At 32.6% G+C, this 25,708-nt stretch overlaps 1 protein-coding gene across 1 annotated transcript in view; it reads left to right on the top strand.

The window, feature by feature from the left end:
• Positions 1-25,137, top strand: part of LOC130443238 (Krueppel-like factor 12) — a 213,589-nt gene extending 188,452 nt beyond the window's left edge. The window contains exons 5-7 of the mRNA XM_056777769.1: positions 17,623-17,734; positions 18,858-19,051; positions 24,100-25,137. Of these exons, the coding sequence (XP_056633747.1) occupies positions 17,623-17,734; positions 18,858-19,051; positions 24,100-24,272 (479 nt within the window). The 3' untranslated portion in view covers positions 24,273-25,137. The remainder of the gene's footprint in view (positions 1-17,622; positions 17,735-18,857; positions 19,052-24,099) is intronic.
• Positions 25,138-25,708: the final 571 nt, after the last annotated feature.

Below are 25,708 nucleotides of genomic sequence, written 5' to 3'. Positions count from 1 at the left end.
TTCCACACTACTATCCGAAGGCCAGGGGCGGTTCATACCAATGGTTAACAATCCGTTACTTTTACACGGACAACCTGTACAATCTAAAAATAGTAAAAATTAACTTTTCGATCGAATTTTCAACAAAAAGGTACTTTATGTTTAATTCGATAAAATTTCTAGCTTAGGAGATATCTAGATTTTTAGATCGTAGTACAAGCCAAGGCAACCGTTTGCCATAAAGAGACATTCTAAAGAAAATTATCATAAATTGTAATTATTTATTGAAAATACTTATTGGAGGTATTAGTTTTCTAAATCTACTTCCATAAGTCCTTACACAATAAAATCATTGTGATTAATGAACATGCAGTGAATAATTAACCCCTTCATTCCTTCTGAGGAGAAGCCGGTACTGTTCTAATATGTTAATCGCTTGAATTTGGAGAATGCGCTGTGTACTTAATTACTTAACCTTTTTTTGTAACCTGTTTACATTATATTTTGATAGACAAGGCCTTTTTGTTAGTTTACGGGAAATTAGAGATTTGCAATAAAGATTCTGGAAAGTGTTGAACATTATACGAAACGAGTTTCTAGCAGCAGAAGGGTTGATATACAATCTGATGTCATTCAACACATAAGATCGTTACAGTAAGAAAAATAAAAACTTCGATATTTAGAATATTTGCTAAATATGAATAATTTTGTATTACTTAGTCGATTTAATCACTGGCCTACAATTGACCAGGTTATATCGCGCATTGTGGTTTCCCTGTAATTGAAAAAACCAAAGAAAGGTAAATGACATGCTGAATGTTTGTAATTGTTAATATTCGACTATGCAATGAGAATAAATAACTAAAATGTATTCGTTACACATAATGATTTCAATTACAATAAGTTGAAATCGATAAAATTTTTATTTATTGGAAAAAAAATTATGTCTCTGCTTAATAGTCCAGTCGTAGAGGTTTTTCCCTGAAACTGCGAAAAAGAAATTTGGCATTCACATTATTTTGATAGACCTGAATATGAGAAAAAATGTATCCTGATCGCATGGGGGTGAAAACTGCCACTAAACTTTCAAATCGATTTTTATTTTTTTTTTTTTTCGTAACAATCAGAATATTTATTGAAACTTTTTGGGTTAATTTGCTCGCGAGTGCTAGATAATCTAACACCTATAATGTCTTGATAAGGTTCACATCCAGTGATGTAACCTCTTATACCTCATACTAGGTCTATTGTCCAACTTTTTTAAGTTTTTTTGCGTTTCTTGGTTTTAACAATTCCTCTAATAGTGGCTTTAGGTGGGTCTCTATAGTTTTTTAATGTTTGATGATCCTTTCTTAAATAACTTCTTATACAGTGGGTACTCCCAGGTCCACGTGAATGGTGTGGTTTGATACATAACATGGAGCATCTACAGTTGACGGGGTATTTTCGATTGGGAATATTCCATATGTCTAAATTGGTTTGATGACAGACTTGTAGATAAGGACTTCGTTTAAAAGTGAATCTTTGGATTTTCTCCCTATCAACCAATGCAATTCTTGATTCCAGTTAAGATTTTTGTCTTAAGGTAGACTCTTAAATATTTATCTCTATCTACATGTGGCATTTCTCTATTATTGGAGGACATGCAGCCTTACTTAGCGTGAATGTTACATTTTTTGTAGCCATTCTTGTAATTGGTTCAGATGATCCTGAATATTTGTTGCTATTTGTTTTTCTTGATTAGTAGAGAAGATCAGCAAAAGTTCCTGTCGTTGTATACTGTATCTATGGTATAGCTGCTGCATACAGTATGTAAAATGGCGGGCCTAGTACGCTACCCTGTGGCACCCCTGCTACTATAGTAAAAAGTTTAGATTTTCCATCAATAACTTTTGTTTGGAAGGTTCTGTTGGTTAGGGAAGATTTGGTCCTGTTTGGACATAAACTATTACCATCACAGAGCAAGTCACGTGACTGAATTAGCTAAGACAACTTCACAAAAACTTTAAGAACAAAAAGTTATATATTCCGCAACAGCTTCTGATCCTCTACAAGGCATAGATTCGTCCATCTTTGGAATATAGTTCGCACATTTGGAGCTCGACTTTCAAGCATACCCTGAGGATGCTCGAGTCAATACAGAAAAAAGCAAATCGACTTATAGGCAATCTAGAATTGACCAGAAACTTGGCAAGCTTGGAGGATAAAAGACGTGGCTCATGAACACCGAGTTTGTGTGGAACGCCCAGAATTGCAAGCTTGTGGAATCAGTTACCAAAAAGGTTTTTCCCGAATACTACAACCTACAGAAACTCAAGATAAATATCCACAGGCATCTCCACGCGGTAAGCACCACTGGAACTACTCGAATGTAATAGGGTTTATACCCTTGTGTTGGCTTTTTACAAAAATAAAAATAAACCACTGGACTACTTCCCACAGGTCCGGTTGATTGTAACAATCCATTTGTTTATGTTTGTTGTTGATCTATGACACAGAATAATTAGAAGCCCACGTGTCAATAACATTCGTTCAATATTTCACAAGCAACTAACAAATTATTTTTGTTAAAACGTATTTTATTAATTAAAAATATGTGCTATGAAAATATACCGTCATATAGATACTTTTTTGTATTATGAATAGATTATTTATAAATAAATGCTAATTAAATTAATGTAATTGGAATGGAAGTAAGTGTAAAATTGCAAGTAAGTATAATAAATTAATTACAATCCAACGATTTTGATTGATACTTATTATAATTAAGTAGATCTGGAAAACGTTATAAAATTCTATTGTATTGTCGATCAATTGAATTTAATTAAAACGTATACCGAGTGCTGCACAGCAATTTGAAATCAATACTAAATATTTTATAGTCTAGTCAAGAAATATTATAAAAACTACTAATTATTGTAACTTTTAAATAAATTTATAAAAAAGTGTATGAAATCATTTTTCTCATTTTGTAGATGTAATTTTAAAAAAATTTAACATTTTCCGATCTTCTAATTAACCAAACAATAAATTTTGATTATTTATTGTGATTATCGCGATTTCTAGCAGAAATAAGTCAAAAGTGATACCGAATTATTTTGTAGAAAATATCTCTACATTATTCGTTTGAACCTTTTTTTCAATTCTTCTCACATTTTTGAGTTATTGTCCAAAAAGTGCCCAAATGTTATGAAAAGATTAACCCCCCGATTAATTTTACCAAATATATCCGAAAATATTAGTTTTAGAAAAAAACGTTTCTGATAAAAAATGAAGCTCATAAAAAGTTGTACAAAAAAGGTTATAAACATTTTTCACGTAAACTTATTCTTTTGGTTGTTATGACTCAAGATGTTTCAACAGGAGTCGAACTGACTAACCTAAACTAAACGAATCTAAACTTGGCTAATCTAATCCAATTTCATCCAAACGTTTTAGCAAGCGTTAGCCATATTGTTTGTTTGAAACATTATCTCATTCTTTTCATGATATTATCTAAAAAGTGTTGGATAAAGTTCCGAGAAGATTAACCCCCCGATTATGTTGAAAATTTTACTAAAGCTTGTTTTTGGTTAAAGAACATAATCCCTAAAAGAATATCTACCGACAAAGTTTCGTTTTCCCTTTTTTCCCCTTCAATTTTATAACAATTTTACTAAATATCTCCAAAAATAATGGTTTCAGACAAAACTTTCGGACAAAAAATGAAGCTCATAAAAAGCTATACAAAAAAGGTTTAGGTTGTTATAACTCAAAATGTTTCGGTGTTTTCTCTCCTGCCGAGATATTTTGGATCGTAGCAGCCTAAAGAAGAGCTTTATGTAAAAAATCTGTATTTGTAGACATTTTCATAAGTTTCTTTTTTTGTTAAAAACTTTTTTCTTAGAAATCGATACTATTAGAGATATCGTTATAAATTTGAAGGGGGCTGGGGGGTAAAAGCAGCCTTATTGGTAAAAATCGTTTTAGGGATTATATTCTCTAATCAAGAAAAAGCTTCGTCAAAAATTTTAGCAAAATCGGGATGTTCAAAATCATTTAAATTTATATTAAAAATATATGCTTGCCTTTTGGATGGCAATTTAAATCGTTATGGAACTATTAAAATGCTTTTAATATTTAAAAATTATAATTTCAAAAAGAAGTCTGGCAACGTTGTTCAAATGTGTGCTTTATGATTCTAATTATCTATAACTCCCAGCAACATATTCAAAACATAAAATTATATAGCAACATGTTGGAGATGTGTTATTTTCCGCTACATGAATCAATTCAAAAAAATCGACTAATTAACAATTAGTGGTAAATAATTAATTTAATATTAATTAATTTAATAACTTTGGTTTGAAAATGGGATAGGTGGTAGATAAATAGCATTCTAAAGCGGAAAAAAGTCAAGCGAATGCAACAGATAATAATAATAATTCAAAATTACGTTGATTTCAATAATTGGGAACCAGAAAAACTTGAGAAAGGTGAAATCGAAAGTCACTTGTCACTTGTCAAAATATAGAGGGCAGTACTTGATCATTAGTTATACGTTTTTGCTTGTTTTTAAGAATAAAATATAAAAATAAGTTTACAGTTCTTTTCAAATCAACAAAAAATGTAGAAAACATTGAAGAGTTTCTAAACTTAAAATATTTATATAATAAAAATTATACGTATGCATATCGGCGTTTTTAAGGGAAAACACGTTGTTGTTTGTTGCGGGATCTGGATGCCGTCAATTGTCACGTCCAGGATTTGTTTACTTAAAGTAGTGACAGTGACAGTGACAGTTACTTTATAGGTTAGAATATCGATTAAAGTATCGGAGTGTGAAATTTTATTAGAAGGGAAACCGATAGTCATGAGACATGAGAAAACAATAATAAAATGTTTATCTTGTTGAAAGATCATTTTAATGCTTCCACTCCTTTGACCTCAACCAATGTAAAATCTTGATTAGATGCAAAATATGCAGTCATCATGAATACCAGAAAAATAATCAGAAACTAAAAACGCTTCAGGAACACAAATATAAAAAGGATTTTTGTTCCAAACACAATCAACACACTGTTTTAACCTCAATAAATCCAAGACGTCCAAGTTTTGAGGCGTGTATTAAATTTGAATTTCGCCAACTTATTTTTGATAATGATTTCATATATTAAGAAAAAAATAAATGGGGAAATAATGATTTTATAATAATATTGGGACTGGGAAACAATATTCTAGTAAATTTAAATTACTTTCATATTCTCAATTGAATGAATAATCTCAATTAAAATTGCAGATTGCAGAATTCACGGTACTCATACCAAATTAAGAAATGAAAAATAATGTTTACTCCACTTATAAAATTCGGTAAACATCTAACAAACCGTCAGTCCACGTGGACTGACAAGAAATTTAAACAAAATTGTCAGCAAGAGTTTTTATGATCTGCAATTGGTATTGGAAGAACTTAGAAGCTTAAGTCTATTTTCAAAAAAGATATTTAATATTATTGAAATTTATTCTATAAAAATCATATTTAAGTTCTGACGGTCTACTCTAAATTTATATGGTAGTTCGTTTGATTAAAAGAAACGCCCAATCATCGTGTTTTACCACATCTAATGACTGTATTATTATTTGTTTTGCAAGTATTAATTTGATTATTTATTATTCTAACACGTTTAAAAATTGGGTGTAGCTTTGACTCGTTATTTAGTTTCTATTATGATTTTTTTGTACTACAAAATGATTTCGTAGTTGAATAGCGAATTCTATTGGAAATAAAACATCTTTGAAGTCGACAGTTCTAACAAATGAACCAATTTTTCTTGAGGACCTCATCTTACAAATACAGGGTGCGATCAATTTGAATAGTATATATAGTGTAATCCGAAAATAAGTAACGAAATAAGTAGAAAAGTATTGATAGAAAAAAAATGTGAAAGCGTCTTCACTAGACTGATAGATCAAAGAGTAATGATGAAGAATTAGGGAAAAGTAACAAGAAAAATAAAAGTTATCTTATTTTACTTGTATTTTCTAAAATAAATATTCAACATAATAAAAGTGTAGTAAATTCACGAGATTTTCATAGGAAAAATGTGAAAACCAACGTGAAAAACCGGGAGAAAGGCGGAAATTTGATTTTCCACTTTTACTAAACACCCAGGTCTTACTTTAAGTTGAAAACATTGTCTTCTATGATCTGTATATTTCTTTTTTCTAGCCGTACAGTATATGACACAGCTAGATTGAATCATCCTTAAACCACCCAAACTTGTACTTAAGAAACAATAAAAAAATCACTAAAAACGTCGCTATATTCATCACTATCCTAAAATAGAAAAAATGACAGTTAGTGAAACAGACAAAGGGCACTTAAAGATCCTTCAGGCATTTGAAGATGAAGTATCGTAATTAACAAATCTAAGAAACTTTGGGATCCAGATATGAATTCCCTTCTTATTTTGCCCCCTTTAGCTCCATACTTGTCTCTCTTGCAAAGCGTGGGCATCGATTTAAAATCTTTTGGGCTAGTCTATAACCTTTAAGGTCAATTTATAAACTCATACGCACGCTTATGTTTACGATATGTTGTTTTCATTGGATGATGAGTCCACGTGGACTGACGGTTTGTTTGATGTTTACCGAATTTTATACGGGGAGTAAACATTATGTTTCATTACTTAATTTGGTATGAATGCCGTGCGAATTTATGAAATATTGATTGTTCCTTCTGCAATTGATTTTGGAAGAACTATACTACCATATGGATAGTTTCTGGAAACTAAGAAAGATAGAATGATAACGCTTTCTCTATCCCCCGAGGCTTCAGCTCGGTTCTGCGCAATCTCAAGCATGCGCAACTTAAACGAGGTATCTGAAATGAGAGAGAAAATAGTACAATGTCGGCACCTTAATAATAGGACATTCCTACTCGTTTAAATTGTCCATATATAAGTATTACATATATGAAAATGATCTATTATAACAAGAAAGGTTGTTTACTTAGTTAGGTTATTCTTCTTTTCCTTATAGGTAATCTGTAATTTAATTTATATATTATATTATATTGAATTCTGTTTGAAGATTCTATCAACAACGGATATTAATACGAAAAAATTTATTTCTATCAATAAACCAAGTCTTCGACAATATTCTTTCTAATGGTGATTGCCAAGGATATTCAGAAATTATTATGTGAGTAATAAAAAATATAACTGTCCGTATGTACTTAATCTTGAAGCGATCGCGCAATACGTTTATATTAATTTCATTATTATGATATATTGATGTAATTAGCTACCGATGAAATATGACAGTTATAAAAATTAACTGACGGATATGATGTATACTCTAGCGTAAATTACTTTTTTGTTAAGACTTTTGAGTTTTTAAATCAGTCGGTAGTGAAATGTCTTATTAGCTACATTGTTTTCTGATGTAGTAGCACATATATTAATTGAAGGATATCAATTTTATATTTTTTTGCCGTTGAGAGAGTCAACTTTCAAATTATAAAACGCAGATCGTGACGCAATTTTCTATCCCATTCACTTACATTAAACTGATTTCCTCAGTAAAAGATTCCTTGCAGATCTCATCTGGAAGACTAATTAAACATGGTTCCCCAAAGAGTTTCTTTCTTGGGATATAGTATCTCCAGTTAGAGAAGGATTGTTCAACAATTAGATAGAGTGCGTTTTGAAAAATCTTTAGGCACGCGTCAATAACAAGTTTTAATAAAGTTTCAACTTCCTGCTGCAATTCATTGTATTACAGTAGAGCTAAAAGTTAATTTGTTTTGAGAAATGTCTCAAATTGAGTTTTGCGCTCTTATTTTTGACTGAAGAAGGATTAGCACCAACACAAATCAAAAACATAACTGAGGATGTTTACTGTGGCTTGTGTCCATCATTTTCAACAATTAAAAATTGTTTCACTTGAGAGGAGAATCATTAGAAAGATTACCAACGTGCGGGAAGTCCTATGACGGTGACTACTACAGAAAACCTGAATATGGTGGAAGAGATTGTTGCAAGCAACTGCCATTTCCAAAAAAAAGTATTCTAAGGATCTTACACGAGCATTTGAGTATGACAAAACAAAATAAATTGCAGCACAGTCCAGCGTTTCCAAAACAAGTGTTCTAAGATAAGCGCAATGCAAAAACGGCGTCGACCAAAAACTTATGAGCAATTTATAGAGTTTTGTCGCCAAAAAAGTGACATTCGAACAATTTTATCGGTAAAGAGATTCCATGGAGTGGATCCGTGCCAAAAGATTACGAGAAGCATCAAAAATGTGATGGATACAATATTTTGGGACTTTGATTGACTTCTATCAATATCTAATACAACTATGAACGCGTCTCTAACTTACTGACTGACCTACCAAAAAAAACAACTACTGCCATTGATATAATTTCAGTTATGTATTACCAGGCCGTTCAGAATGACATCCAAAACGAAGATGGACATTCCTATTGGAGGTGTAAGATCGAAATTGATGGAATAATAAATTGGCTGACGGATTTCCAAATATTTTTTGTTAACCGAGCTCCAATCACGTAGAGTGTAAAGAAGGCCAACAGTTTGAATGTTATATTGTAGTCATTTCTTCTGTTCTTCATCTTGTTTTGGCCTGCAACGATTTATATATCTTTTCCGATAAACGTTACAGAATATTTTATAATCGTCAGCATTGTTTGCTGATGATCCCACTAACAATATTTAATACCTAAATTTGTGGTAGAAAATCTAGCTCGAAATCTTCTTTTTAGTTCATCCCATGAATATTCTATCGGATTTAGGTCGGGAATGTATACTGGCCACTCCACAACCCGAAAACCGACTTCTGCAATGTAATCTTGGACGTTTCTTGCGGTTTGCCTTGCATAAAGGTAAATTCGTCTCCAATTTAGTCAACGTAAGTGAGCACGGTCGCCTTTACGAATGAACACAGGGTCATACAAATCATCCTCTTGATCTTCGGCAGCTTTCATGGTGGCATATTCTGGTCTCATCTGAGTCCAATTGTGATGGTTCTGTGCAAAACGATGGCGTGTTTGCAGATGAGCTGGAGTAAATTTTGCACCAATCACAGGTGTTTTAGGGGTCAAATTATTTTCCTGCACTCTTCGTCTTACTCTCCTCTGACTAATAGCCACGCCTCGCACTTCCCGGAGCTGCCGTTGTACTTGAACGGCATTAAAGTGACGATTTCTTAATGTTGTTGACACAATAAAGCGATCACTCCAATAATAAGACTTTGAAATTTAAATAAATCGTAGATCAAATCGACGATTGTGTGAAACGTAGTTCAGCATTCACGCCGAGGTGACTAAAGTTATATTCTTCTAAGTCTCCAGCTCTCCTGATTACACTGAAGAAGATATGAATCTTTCCATCGCTCTTTAAAAGGTATATTTTGGTTAGTTAGTTAGTTCTTTCCATGGCGTGGAACTAACACGATGCAAAGAGAGAATCCGTATAAAAGTTAGTAAGAAGTAGGAGTAAGTAAAATCAGAGTCACAAATATAAATTTTTTATTTTCTATATAAAATATTTCATAATTATAGTAAAAAATATTGCTCGGAAAGTAGCTTTTATTAATTTTCAATACCTAACAACTCTAAGTGTAGAATATTTAATTTGAGAGTACAATTAATGAACGGTTTCCATCAAACAACTCATTACTAACAGTCTAATTTGATTATATGTTAATTACCTACTTAAAAGATTTAATCTCACGTCCATTGTATTACAGAAGCGAAGTGTACGTCATAAATATCTTGTTTGATACTATCGCCAAATGGCCGGCAGTCTTAAAGAACAATCATTATTCAATAACAAAGTGTAAGGATTAATGATTTTCAAGATAAGATGCTTCTTTGTAATATCCTCATCGTCTTTGTTATTGACGTTAAAATATAAACCAACAATATAAATCACTTCTTCTTTTTTTTTTGTAAATCAAACTCTACATAATTTTCATCCAACCAATATGTGTATCAAACGAAACAGCTGATAATTACGTAACGTATCTTTTTGTTAAAAAATATTTTTATATTTTATAAAAAAAATATTAAGTAATTGTTCCTTTCGTAATATTGACGATCCGCCGCTGAAGTAAGAAGAACTAGAGAAGGTTCTTTGGATTAGTATAGCTCGGTTAACAATTCCAAGGCCGCCTGCGAAGAAGAGTATATGACTGTAACAAGTGTACACGAAGGATCGAAGCATTTCGCGGTACTCTTTAATTAACGTTATAGTACAGGAAAATTTAAATTATCATCGCATTGCTACACGGGTTTCGAAAAACAACCGATTAATTCAACCAATTAGTTAATTAAATTGGATTTATTGCGTATAAATGTTTTATTAACTTTAAAAGTTGGTTACCTGTGAGAAAAATTAATGGTTATAATGTTGTTCGCCACGCTTGCTTAATTAACAAGTAAAGAGAAAACTGCGATAGAAATAAGACAAAAATGACTATTGAGGTCTCACAATTAAGTAGTAATGAAACTAATGATTTGAAGACTACTTATTTTGAAATTATTCAATGACAGATGACGGGTAAAGAAATCACAGGGCGATAAATCCGGCGAATAGAATGGATATGGTAACATTGGAATCTTTTGCAAAGGGTGCATTATGTTGGTGCAGCACCCTACTTTCTGGGCGCATAATTTTGTACTATACCATAAAATAATTGATTCACAATCTGTTCAAGTGTAACTAATCATCCCGTGGATGTCAAAGAAGTTACTTGCAAATGCAAATATGAATAGATTAATTTGTTGCATCGTTATAAAGTAACGTTTTGTAATAAAAATTATTTATTCAAGGATGATCGTTGAAACTGAAGTCTTTTTCAATGAAAAGTATTTTTCATAGCCCCGCTCTAATAACCTTAAGCAACAACTTATAATGGCTCGAAATGAACTGACACAGACAAAGCCGTTGGAACCATGAATAATCTCATATCTCATCTCATATCTTAAGTGGAATCTACTCACTTTCTATACTGCCCTTGACTGACTCTGGATTTATACAGATATTTAATTCAACATTGGGTCTTTAAAATAGTAAAAAATACAAAGCAAACACAAAAATTCTCGCCCTTATTCTTTATACAGTTAAGTTACAAAGTCTTCCACTTTTACCAAAAGTTTTTTTGAATAGAATTTCGATTGACGTAACAACAAACCAACAGAGTAAATTCAATAAAATTTGATAGTTGAAGTGTATATAGGATTAACAAAATCTAAAGTTTCATGACAAGTCAATTTATAAATATAATAGAAAATACAGGGTGGGCCAGAAAATCGTACGATTTTACAAACTTTCTTGCGTCTGAACGTTGTGAGAGGGAGCTGCGCGGGTGGTGGGGATGGGTAGCTCGGTTCTCGGAAATTTAGTCTCGACGTGCATTCTGCATTAAACATTATTACAAAAATGGCGATTCGTGCGCTATTGTTCGACGTTTGCTTCGACGTGAGTTTGGATTACATGACATAAATTGTGATTCTATCGTGGGTCAGAAAGTTCGAAGCTTCCATTTCGACTCTCAATCAGAAGCATACGGGACGCCCAAGATCAACAAGAAGAAGAATTTGACAAGTTCAACGTGTAATCCTGGTCTATCGACTCGCAAGCGATCAGCCGAACTTTTGGTATCCAGAGCATCTTTGCGTCGCATTTTGTCGAAAGATCTGAAATTAGACCCGTATAAAATTCAACTTGTGAAGAAATTACAGCCAAATGATTTAATTTTAATACGAGCTTTTGTTGGAATATTCTTTTCTCCGACCAACCCCATTTTCATTTAAATGGACATGTCAATAGACGGAATTGCCGTTACTGGGCTGCAGAGAGCCACGTGTAAAACATCAAAAGCCTCTGCGTTCGCTGAAAGTAACCGTTTGGACAGAATTATCGGACCCTATTTCTTTCAAAATCAACAGGGCAAACTGTACGATAAGTAACCATTCTAAAGGATTTTTTCATTCCGCAACTACAACAATTTGAAGCCTATAATCGTACGACACGGTTTCAACAAGATGGCGCGACATGTCATACTTTTAATGCCTCTCTTTGGCGTTAGTAAACCGGATGTTCGCTGCACCACCGGATTTTTATTATGTGAGGATACCTGAAAAGTAGAATCCAATAACCCAGCCACGTTTAATCAATGTGCCAGCGAGTTTTTACCAATTTGAGATCTAGATTCGAGGAATGTTTTGCAGCGCGATGGTGTACACCTGGATGATGTCCTTTTTAAGAAATGAATTTCCCAGATGTAGTTTTGTATTATTATTTTTTTAATTCGCAAAACTTTCAGGCCCATAATTTCATAATGAAACTCCTTGCACATATTAATAACTTTATGATAATGACTTTACATTAAACATATAACTGCTACAACAAATATTCCAAATCCTTTCCGATAAATTTAGATAATACGAAATTAAATTGAGCAAATTGTATAATTGGAAATAAAATAATAAATTATACAATTAATATAACAACCGTTATTGGAATTCGTACTTCCCGCAAGTTGTCAAACAATTAAAGAAGTGACTAATAATCAGCCAACGTCGTATAGCAAACAAAAATATCGTTCTTCTCTTTGTAATGTTTGTAATATAAGGCCACAACCAACCATCATCGATTGGAGGTCGCCTCCCCCACGAAGAAATACCTGAGTTTTAGTGCATCCGAAATGCACGCTTCTGCCAGCACTGGTTGGAAAAAAACATCTTATTAATACAAATCTATTACTTTTATTACATAAGCTATACAGTACAATAAAAAAGGTTTTAACCTGTCAAAATTACGAATGCTTCATCGTTTTATTACTCTCTTATTCCCAAAAGTGGACTAATGGAATGTTAATTAGTTTTCGGCGTTTTTTAAATACCTAGTTGCATCTGATATAAAAACTGGATGACGAATTTACCTATAGGGATTAAATGAACTCTTCAATTCCAGCCATCAATTTACACGTTGGATTAAAGGTAATCCTGGTAACGAATTGGCCACCGCTGATTTTTTTTTCGTTTTACAAGCTGTGTATTATAAAAATTAACAAATATTTTTCGATGTATCAGACATACTTCTTTTGATTCGAATTGTCTACGCTATGCTTTTTTCCTGTTGAAAACTTTTTTCCAATTCAGATTCTTCTCTTTTTGTCCTTAAGATTTTTTTGTAACACTAAATATATTTCCAAACTATTGGTGTCATCTCTAAGATACCTCATCAACCAGCAATGTGACCCAAAACTCGAAATCAGATCAAGAATTGAGCAAGCGCGTAAAACTCTGAACAACATGAAGACACTTCGAGCAAACCGCAACTTCAGCCTTGAACTCCGGACCAGAATGCTTCGCTGTTACATCTTTCCTGGTCTTCGGTACGGATGCGAAGGCTGGGCTATGGATACGGTACAAAGAAGAAAATTGATACGTTCGAAATGTACGCCTACAGGCGAATACAGAGAAACATAGAGGTCCTACTGCAAATGGGTAAACATAAAGAACTTCTCACGATAATCAAGCAGTATCTAGGATAATAGAAGGGAAGATCGAAGGAAAACGGTCGGTCGGCCGTAGACAAAATTCATGGCTGAAAGACAGACGTCTACAGAAATTTTCAGAGCTGCGGTTTCTCGTGCGACAATAGCTATTTGGATCGCGAACCGTGGTAAGAAGAATAAACTTATCCCAGTCTTTTACCTTAACAGACATGTTTGATATCTTTCTGTTCAATACGTCTTCATCTGCCTTGCTTAATATCCCTGTTTCATATGCGAGACTTTGATTGTATTAGTGCTGGGATACTAATTTTTTCTGGCTTTTGAATGTTCTTTTAAAACCATCTTGGACTTATATTGTTTCTCGGTCCAAACGTTTTTGTATCTTCGTCCACTTTTCTTAAAGCTTGATTCCATTGATTATCGGATTTTGCTACCGACTGTGGAGAGGGTATCATCTGGTTGTAGACTTCTGTTCACTTGAAATTTTACCAGTTTCGCAGTTGTGTTGCCTCATTTACTATGATCCTTATATCCACATATCATTTTTATCGGAATTCCTAGTTTGTATTCATTATAATAAACATTTGCTTTGACGAGAAGAGAAGAAATTAAGTTGCAAAATTATACAAGACAATCATGCCTGTAAATGTGATAATTAGATGTTGTCAGATGAACTACAAGATGTTGATGGTGACCTAAAGAAATATTGAACATAGAATTAGACTCAGGTGTCATATGAAGAAGTAATTTACTTTAATTGTTCAAAATGTTCCACTTATTTTCGACGAGGTATCTTAATTAATATTTTCCGAAAATAATTACAATTATACTTAAGAACTTGTCCTTAACTTCATTGTAACAACATTGTTGGACGCTTAAAGTATATCCAGATCCATCTTATTTACCAGATTTAGCACCATGCAACTTTTAGCTCTGCACAAAAATTAAAAATGTGCTAAAACTATTTCTGATATTGAAAAGATTACAAAAAAGCAATTAAATTTCGAAAGAGACCTTCCAGAATTACTTTAATTCATGGATAAGTTTATTATTAGCCAAGGGCAATAAGTTAAATGAAATCAATTCAAATTTTATGCTACTGCTTCACTTTGTTTTTTATAACATAATTTCACGAAAATCGATTCTCCTTATGCTAATTCTTTAGATTAAGTGCAATTATGTTGTGTCGATTCGGTTGACTAGTCACGCCTAATTGATTTAAATTTGTTTTTAAAACTCGTTTTGATAGCAGTTAACGCCTATCGGTAGATATGAACATTTAAAAAAATATATTATTTATTGGTTATTGGTGAGCGATGTTATCTTGATGGGTGGGTTTATACGAACAGTCAACTCGACCAACAGAACTTTAAGCTAAAATAATTTACGTCATACACGGTGACCGGATCAAAACAAATACGATAATTATGTGAATCTAGTTTATTTGGATATTTTAATGGCATTGGAAGATCGGATATAATTTTTTTCAATATTAATACGTTGCTACGTTGCAGCGAATATTGGCAGAAAAATATTTTGTACAGTTTTTCACGCTGAATTGTGAAGAAGTCTTTGTCAGCTATATAATGAGCTGTTTCTTATTGGGAATGTGGCAATGAAACACCAAAGTGGTCTAACTTTAATATATTTTCCTTATCTATTCATATTGTATATTCATCTTCTGGGACTAATTCAAAGTCATTCATAATCTAACTAATTGAAAATTAGTAAAAATTCCTATAGTAACCAGAATCAATATTTCAATTAATTAATATTTCTATCAACGTCAATTTGAATATTGAATTTTGAAACTTAATTATCGTAAGTAAAAATTTTATTATTTTCATACATATTTCTCATATTGTATTTGACCATAATTTCAGTCCCAGACGATGAATACATAAGTTTTCGAAAGCTCGGAATGTATATTAAAGTTAGTGCACTATGGTGTTTCATTGCCACGTTCCCAATAAGGAAACCGCTTACACGGAAACATCATCTTCACATAGTTTTTTAGGTTGAAAAATGTGAAAATTAAATAGTGTGTTAGTTAGTTAGTTATACTTTACGAATGCTGATGCAGATAGAAGTTGTAAGTAAGGGCGGGGTGTTCCTAACCTAACAACCTAACCCAACCTTACGTTACGAGAAACTTCTTTTAAAAAGGAATTCAGGAATGTACTGCGGATAGTGCTGATCAGTTTCTGAATTAGTTTAGGTTATGTTAGGTTAGGTTAGGTTAGTAACACCCCGCTCCTACTTACAGCTTCCTTTTGCATCAGACATTCGTTAAGTATAAGTAATACACACTATTTAATTTTCAACTTAAAAAAGCTATGTAAAGATGATGTTTCCGCGCACATCAAGAATATAAAATATAAACTACAAACGTTGTACACTTCTGCAGGGCCGGATTAAGATTTATAAGGCTCGGGGCTAAAATAATGACGGGGCCTCCTTAAGGAATTCGAAAACCCGGAAAAATTCACAAAATAATATCAATACGTTAGATTTGTGGTATCAACACATCAAAAAATACAGAATGATTTCCAAATGATGGGGCCCTCTTAGACCTGGGGCCCGGGGCTATAGCCCCCCCAAGCCCCTAGCTTAATACGGCCCTGCACTTCTGTTCACTAAAAAATCTTACACTTTTGTTGAGTTTTGAAGTAAAACAGCCTCATAAGTTAAGTGGAATTCAAAAAACTGTCATTATTGTCAAATTTAAAGATGGCTGGTGTATAAGAAGACGGGCAACTCATCTAGGTTTTAATACAATAAGAAGCGATGGGTCTGAAGGAAGGAAAATTTCAAATGACGCACAAGATGTTACTTTGATTAATTTTTTAAGAAAACATCCCTTTGAATCGGCTACTAATGCTACTAGTACTTTCCAGGATCCAATCCTACGGTATGTAAACGAAATAAAAATTCGGATTTGAAAAACTGTGTGCTGGAAAAGCAAATGAGTGCCAGCAATCCAGAGTTGTGTTCGCACTTAATTATGTGTATCGTCATGTGGACTTTTGGGACCGAATTGTATTCACAAATATGAAACATTTAAGTCGTTCGTTAATGACAGATTTGAAGAGCAATATATTGATGTCAGTAAATGTTTGAGCTTGGTTGGATCCTGGTGTTTGATGGAGAATTAGTGAAAGGTTTAACTCTGAAGTTTACCTCAATATTCTAATCGAACTTATGATGGCAACGATTTTATTTACCAACATGTCCTGTCCACACCGCCTGCATAATTCAACAATGGTTTCCACAACACAAAATTGAGATTTTACCGTGGCCGACAAGTAGTCCTGATATAAATCCCTATGACTACAAAAGGAATTTTTGTCAAAGAAATCAAGAAGAGTCAAGGGAAGCTATTGGAACAACATGAGAAGACCTTATTCTGTGTTTTCAAGTTTTACTATGGATTCTTTTAACAGTAACTCACTTATGACCTGTAATATAAGAGATCGTCGAAGGCTATCATAATCCTTCCAGTACTTCAGACGGATCTATCCGCCAAATCATCGCTGGGGTCTTTACTGAAATCAAAATACAATTTGTTTCGATGTTTTCATTCTGTAGCTCTGTTTGGTAATAAAATCGGAAGACCTCATCACTATGAGTATTTTTCCCAATGTCCAAGGAACACAGTTTATGACCACGTGTCCATATCAACTCAAACTCTTCAATTTCGATTTAAAAAGATGGATTTGTTATAGATACGATAGCTAAAAGAGATTTTTTAGTATTTGTGAGCGATGAACTCATTGCGCCTTAATAGTATTCAGATGAAGAAAAGACACTCCGCTATAATTTTCAATTGGGTTTCAATGATAAGGATTTACCCCAATCGACTGTACGTACATTCTAAAATAAAATAAAATCAACACAATTATCATGGATTTCAATATTTACAATGAATAAATAAATTTCTTGACGCATCGTGGGAAGTGAGCAATTACACCCTTTATTTCACGCTATTTTGAGGAGACTTTGTGACTCATCCATAATTATCAAGCAAAGCCACAACGTTGCCAGATTTTGAATGTGATATAAGAAATAAAAGAAAACAATGAGGTTATAAATGAATAAATAATTTTTTTGTTCCAGATATTCCAAATGTGATACATCAACAAGATATCAGATTAAGTTTGACAGATCCTCGATCTCTCACATCAACTGCAGCTCTTTTAGCTTTCCAAAGGATAAAAGATGCTTCATTGTAAGTAAATATTCATTAATATTAAAATCACTGTTAATATTAGGGGTATTGAAATTAAAAGACAAAATGTTACAAATTTATGGGTATTTCATACAAACAATCAACTAACAAGGAGTCCTCAATCAATGTTTAACATTTCACATTTCTAGGTTATGTAAGTGACGTCACTGGATGTCCTAATAAATTGTTAGCTATATAAGAAAGACTTTTAAACGTTTATATTTCATTTTTTGTGAAAACTATAGACTTTAGCATATGTGGATGATAAAATTTAATTGTTTTCATCAAAAATTATTTTTTTATTTTGTTTAAATAAACTACTAAACGAAAATTTATATCTTCATTCATTTATTATTTAAAAAGTTATCAAAACTATACAAAAAATGTGTAAAATTATTTTTAAAAAAAATATCGATCAAGTATTTTATTGAATTTATTATAATTTTGGTCTAGTTGCGTTATCGAAAGATGATAAGTGAGGTGAAAAGTTAATTGATTGTTAATGTAAATAATGTAAGCTTATAAACACTTATGGCAATGGCATTTAAAAAAGTCTTACTAAAGTTTAACTAGATGGAAAATACTTCAATAAATAAATTTACAAACTTTATGCACATCCTGAAACTGCTTGCCCACAAACGCCATATTAGATCACGTGGTTATAGCTATATGTTACTCTTTCAATACTCCCAAGCAAAAGAGAGATGAGAAAAGATATATTAGGTCAAACGTTAACCAGTTGGGATTTTCGATTCGTTTTCCTAAAAACGAGTATCAATATTTTTCAAAAATAGATTCATGTATTTCAATCATCATCAAAAAATCCCAAAGTAATGTAGAAGATTGTTTTAACGTTAGTTCTTTAAGATTTTTTACGTCTTTCGTGGCAAAATACCAGTCCATGTGGCTAAGGCATTTCTGATTAGTTGATGCTGATTGACGCAGAAAGAATTTTACGTCATCTGTCATTTTAAAGCTTTGTTCCGTCAATGTAATTTTCACTGAACTTCTCTACTTTATCGATGATGTAATATCCTGAATTATTCATTTTGATATTGATTAGAAAAAGTACGAATTCCAAAGTATAATCTGTAGTGCTAGATGAGTTTTATTTCTATTTCAGATCGATTACTAGGAGTTCACTGCTGGAATCTCCTAGCAAATCAAGTACAACACCCAACAATAAGGAATACGAAGATATTAAAACGCCGGATGTGACGATTAGACGAAGAAAAATACACCGATGCGACGTTGCCGGTTGTCACAAAGTATACACGAAAAGCTCGCACCTTAAGGCACACAAAAGGACCCATACAGGTAAGATAAACATGAATAAAACAAATTGTGTGTATACTACTTTAATATTATGCTTGTCTGAAAACATTATGTCTTTATCTGTTTTTACAGAGACGTAATATGGCATTTTCAGAACAGCGCAAGGAAAATTTTTCCCAATCACCAATTTTTTTCCGTGCGGCAGATAAGAAAATCTAATTCGAATTAATTAGAAGAAAAAACAATTATTTATTTATAATTATTTGTCTAAAAACAACAACAACCGTTCGGTATTTCATTCTTTAGAGTGAAGATGTTGAAGCAGACAGTTCGCAGATGTTTTCCTGATGGAATGTCACAGATCTTGTAGTTTAGAAGTTTGAAGTATTAAACAATTTTTGTGGTTCTTCTTTTTTTACGTGGAATCTTCCATGTGTCATTCCGCTACGTTGAAAGAACGCCATCCTGTGTGCCTTTTCAGAATGAGCAAAGCGGTGCCGTTTTCCACCAAAATGGTTGCCGAAGAACGCCTTAGCCCATGTTCGGTATATTCTTCGAGATTCTTCAATTTCAGGTATTTTGCAACAAGTTTCGCGACAGAGGTGTGGTGTGGTATCCAAAATGTTGAACATAACATCTAAGATTTCAGTGTGCAACAAATAATCTTCCGCTGTTCATATTGAATGTACATTCCTCATTAGTAATGATAAAGCTACTTCAAATATGATTTTTCCCATTTTCCCATAAAAATGTGGTTACTTTTTCTGCCGTTGGTACCCTGAACTTTTTTAGAATATAGCCTACAGCCTGTCGTTCCAAAAAAGGAATAGTTTTTGGATATTTTGTGTTATATACTTGCTTTTTTCGACAAAATAAACTAAAAGAATATCATCACTTACAGTGTTAACTTTTTGGAGATCCCGCCATTCCATAAAAAGTTTATTTCTCGATTTAGATTGACAGAAAATGAAACAATGTTCTAAATTAAATTCTTACCCTTTTGTCGCGCTGTTTTCAGATAGGTATAATAAAAAGTATAGTTCATTACACGTCCATAAATGGATTCTTCCGTTCTTGCATGACTTCCTGTATGACGCGGAACCGCACGTGCGTACCGAAAAATTATTGTTTCCAGACTCCATTGAAATATATTGATAACTGTTTCAAAGTCAAATAAGATTTTGACACATATGTCTATACAGCATATGTTTCAAATTTGTAGACGTTAAAATAAGATGAAAGTTCGTATATTATAATATGATTTAAAACTTTTATATTGTTTTAAGTGGGATTTCTTATAAAACTTTCAATTCTTATATATCAATTGTAAAATGCATATTATTTGATTAAATATCGTGAAAATTGAGAACTAATAAAAGTAAGGTTAGATTCAGTGTTATTTAGATGCGTTCGTTTGATAAGTTAGGAGCGGAACTGGGTTATTCTTTTCTAGAGCGTAAATTTTATATAAACGAACGCACATATACCTTGTCTAATTTGTCTGCAGTTTTCGTTGTTGATATGAAATGTAAACAAAAGGAAGAGTATCTCTTGTAGGAGAAAAGTTGAAAAATTATCCAGCTGTATAAGATAAATAGCAGTTCAAAAATCTTGCAGATTGGCGCTGGAGTAAACAATGGATATAGTATGGATGTAGCAATTATAGATGAATTGAAGTATGCTAAGTTAAAAGAAAAAGTAATATGATTTAAAACTTTTATATTGTTTTAAGTGGGATTTCTTATAAAACTTTCAATTCTTATATATCAATTGTAAAATGCATATTATTTGATTAAATATCGTGAAAATTGAGAACTAATAAAAGTAAGGTTAGATTCAGTGTTATTTAGATGCGTTCGTTTGATAAGTTAGGAGCGGAACTGGGTTATTCTTTTCTAGAGCGTAAATTTTATATAAACGAACGCACATATACCTTGTCTAATTTGTCTGCAGTTTTCGTTGTTGATATGAAATGTAAACAAAAGGAAGAGTATCTCTTGTAGGAGAAAAGTTGAAAAATTATCCAGCTGTATAAGATAAATAGCAGTTCAAAAATCTTGCAGATTGGCGCTGGAGTAGACAATGGATATAGTATGGATGTAGCAATTATGGATGAATTGAAGTATGCAAGTTAAAAAATATAACCTAAAAGAATTATTAAGAGAAAAAGTGCACTTAAAGTAAATTTATCTGTCTAATAATATTTAGCACTACCTTAAAAATGTACCCTGATGCTAATGTGGCGCCACCCTTAGGTATTAAGGTTAGGTTTGCTTACCTTACAAAGTGAAGTTTATTGTAATGTTTTTGGAAGAAACTAACTTATAATTATTTGTATTTCTTGATGATCTATGAGTCATTTAATTTGATAAAGTGAATTTTTCAATTTAAAACTGCAGCTGTTAGTATAAACGGTGCTTTTTTTGAATTCTTCTTGTTCATCAATTTACTCTTAAGTCGAAATTAATTCAAAAATTCGGTAAGATTTTCGATCGTCACGATAAAGCTCTAGACAAATATGTATCAATTAATTCACAATTTTTTCAATACATTATATCATTACCGGCTAATGTCTAATCATTAATTAAATGCCAACTCTTATGTCCAAAGGTGTTCACTAACATACTACTTTCAAGGTCTGTGATTAAGTTATCCTTTCTTTTATTTTTTTATTTTCTAGCTCCAGGCGCGTAAAAAATATTTCAATCAATGTGTATACAGGAACGGATTGCATCATTTATTTTTTGTATTAGAAGAAAGAGAATATTGAAAAAATTCATAAAAATACGATTCATTTTCATATATTTAAAAATGAAAATTTATATATTTAAATAATACAGAGGTCGATATAAGTCAGGAAAAATCAGCAAAGTCCGCCAACGCTCATTAGTCTGGCAACGTTGTTGAAAAAGATTATGTTGTGTTTCACACAGTTGTGTCTATGTCATGATGAAATGTGCTCGTGGAATAAACGCGTTTTCAGAACTCGCCACTACCAAATCACTCAACATTGTAGATGACGTACCAGAAATTCTTGAAAACGGGCTCTGTTGTCGACGCGCCGCTTTTTGGACGACCGATATCCGATAACAACAACGAAAACATGGAAACAATGCGCAACATTCCATTTTACGATCGGATTAAGCAACGTTCAAGTGAAACGTACATCACGTCTTCATTGAAGAAGAATTATACCTGCCTCGGTTGCGTGTGCGTTGGCAGGTTTGGTGTTCTTATAGCGATGAGCGACTAGGATGTACCAGTGTCTGTTGCACAACGTTTTTTGGTCACAGATAATGTAAAGTCCGCGGAAATTTATCAAGAGATTCGGGGATGAGTGAATCTCGAAGACTCAAGAGTATGAATAGTGTTCGGCTTTCCGAAAAGGCCGAGAAGTTGCGGCCAATTTGCCATATGGCAGCTCACTAAATCAAGTCTAACCAATGATACGCGCTGTGGAAAAACTCATTTTAGGATATCGACGCAGTATTGTACGCGATATTGCTGAAAAATTGGGCATCGGCAAATAATTCGTGAACGGCTCGGTTATCGCAAAATTTTAGCCAGATGGGTGCCATGACTTTGAGCTCAAATTCACACGCTGTGAAGTTTGCAGGAGAAAATTTATTGCCACAAATCTCACCACAGACGAACGGAGGAAAAAAAACGAAGGCGCTCCAGTTAAAGCGAAGGAAGCTGTTGTGTATCGTGTTTTGGGACTTAAGAGGAGTAATTGCAGATGATTTTCGCGCTGAACAATGAACGTCGAACACACAGTATTATAGTAACTTTCTAATAAAACGTGAAACCTATCTACAGATCAAAACGACGCGATATTCCAATTCTTCTTCTTCTTTTTTTTAATGTGAGCAAAATGCTTGTTTTCGGCGCTTCGGCGCCCCAAGTGCGATTTGTCTCTAGCTATTTTGACCATTCTGTCATCATTGATTCGATCTATGTGTTCGTTACACTTTCTCTTTCTTCCCAATATACATTCGTTTACGTTGTCAATCTTACATCTTCTTCTAATGTCCTCGCTTCTCTACCTGTCAAAAAGGGTTTTTCCAGTGATCCTGCACACTACTTTCATTTCGATGGTTTCTAATATTCTCTTTGTGTTCGATGTATCTGGTCTCGTTTCCGTTAATATAGGCCGGATGACAGTCTTGTAGATTCGGGATTTGGTCTCGATTCCGATATATTTGTTTAGGAAGATTGTATCGTTCAGATAGGCTGAGGTTCGTGATGATTTTTCCGCTTGGTTTATTCGTTATCCTCATATTTCTATGCCTAGATATTCAAATTTCATCTCTTGTTGTATAATTTCATCATCTACAACCAGTTTGCATCTGATAGGTGTTTTTGAAGTGATCATGCGTTTCGTTGTTGCTGCAGATATCTTCATTTTTTAAACTGTTTGCCGTTGTGTTGAATTTGAATAGTAATCTCTGTCATAATCGACATAGCATAGAATCTTGAGGTCTTGGTTCACCATTTTATACCCTTTCAGGTTACGATTTCTTTTTATTACTTCGTCCATAACGATGTTGAACAATACGGGGCATATTGCTTGAAATTAAACAGGATTGGAGACAACACACATTCTTGTTGTACCCCCTTTTTAATATTTATGGTATTTGTCGTATCAGTATCTATTTTTACTTGAACTGTTTGGTTCCAATACATCGAATCTCCTTCTGATCTGCAGCTGAATCTGCAGTTTGTGCTATTAGCAATAGGAGGTTTTTCAAAATGTGTTTCTTTAAATATAAAATATCAATCTTTCGGTTAAAGGAACCATAATAATGATACTGATTATAACTGAAAACAGTTTTATAAAAAACAGTGAAGAAAATTGATAAGAACGAATCTCTAGATAACTTTGAGTTTTAATTATGTATTTTTTTTTATAAATTTAAACTCAAGTTTTCTCATGTATTTCTTTTAAGCATTAGTTTATCAGAGCTGCATATTTAGGGTATAACTGAATTATTTATTTTTATTGGGATCTATTATTTTTTAATGTACCTCATGCTTTTATAAATTTCGTTATCCGTTACCGTTTTTTTTTTTAAATTTTTCTTTTGCAGGAGAAAAACCGTACCAATGTTCATGGGAAGGTTGTACATGGAAATTCGCTAGATCCGACGAACTTACAAGGCACTATAGAAAACACACCGGACAAAAACCTTTCAGCTGCAATTTGTGTCAGCGATCTTTCAGCAGGTCTGATCATCTTTCACTACATATGAAAAGACACTAGAAAAATTGCATTTAATACTTGTTTTTAGAGTAATCTTAGCTAAATTGTTCTATTAATATTTATTTTAATATCGCCAATTAGATCTTCTTTCTTCATTCATCATTTTATAGTAAAAAGTATTTCATCGATGCAACAACCTACACTGTATGTATGTATTATACAGGGTGTCCCACGACGAGTTAAAACTATCTGTATATATGGCAAAATACTTGTAGTAAAATCATGAAACTTTCCACGTTTGGTGTTTAACTAAAATATCATAGATGGCCGACTTTCGGTTCTAAATATAACACTCTGTATATTAATATTTTGAAATCTACGTAAAATTTTAGTATACTTCAGTCTAAAAACTTTATTCGCAAAATGCATACTTTTCGAGTTATTAATATTTTTGTAAAAAATTTTACCGTTGCATAAATTATTTTTTTACGAAGATACCCTTAAAGATATGAAAATTATATCTATTGGGTGGCTTTTAGCAAGGTCAGACGTGTTTGAATCTATGTTAAAAAATTTTTCATTCTCTACAGGATGGGTATAAAAAGTGTTCAAAGCTTAACTTCATAAATATCAAATTTCTTTATTTTTTTAAATAGAACCATCCGGTTTTTTCCGTTTTAATGCTTTCAGGGTAATAGTAAAAAATAAGGCAAATTGCTATACCTAAACCCTACCGTTATCCAGATTTAAATGTCTTCTGTTTAAATTTAAACTTTTAAACTGTTAAACTTTGAACACTTTTTATACACACCCTGTATAAAATGAAAAATTTTTCAACATAGATTCAAATACGTCAGACCTTGCTAAAAGCAACCGAATAGGAACCATTTTCATATTTTTAAGGGTATCGTCGTAAAAAAATAATTTATAAGGGTCAAATTTATTACAAAAAAATTAATAACTCAAAAAGTATACATTTTTCGAAAAAAGTTTTTACACAAAAGTGTACTAAAATTTTACGTAGATTTCAAAAATGTATTAATATACAGGCTGTTCTACCTAAAATAAAAAATTTACAGTCAACTTCCGGTTCTACCGGAATTCGGCCATCTTTGAAAATATTTTAGTTAAAAAGATTGTATCCGAAAATCCAAACGTAGAAATTTTCATGATTTTACTATAAGTATTTTGCCATATATACAGATAGTTTTCACTCGTCGTGGGACACCCTGTATATCCGCAATTTGAATGGAAAAGCAACTTCTGTAAAAGAAATTAAATAACAAACAATTGATATTAAACATACTCCTCGCATAAGAACCGACACAAAGCATAGCAATTTACCTCCGTACAAAGTTGCATCCCTGAGGAATTATAGAGCCTCAAAGTGGATCAAAATATTTCGAAAAAAATCAATATCTTTGCAACTTTTAACGAAATAATTATTCGATCGCTTTCTACTTAACGTAAACCTAGGCACATTTATAAAATACGTT

Source organism: Diorhabda sublineata, chromosome 4 (assembly GCF_026230105.1).
Source record: "Diorhabda sublineata isolate icDioSubl1.1 chromosome 4, icDioSubl1.1, whole genome shotgun sequence".
NCBI lineage: Eukaryota > Metazoa > Arthropoda > Insecta > Coleoptera > Chrysomelidae > Diorhabda > Diorhabda sublineata.
The sequence above is the reverse complement of the archived record's forward strand: the minus strand, read 5'-3'. Positions and strand labels throughout refer to the sequence as shown.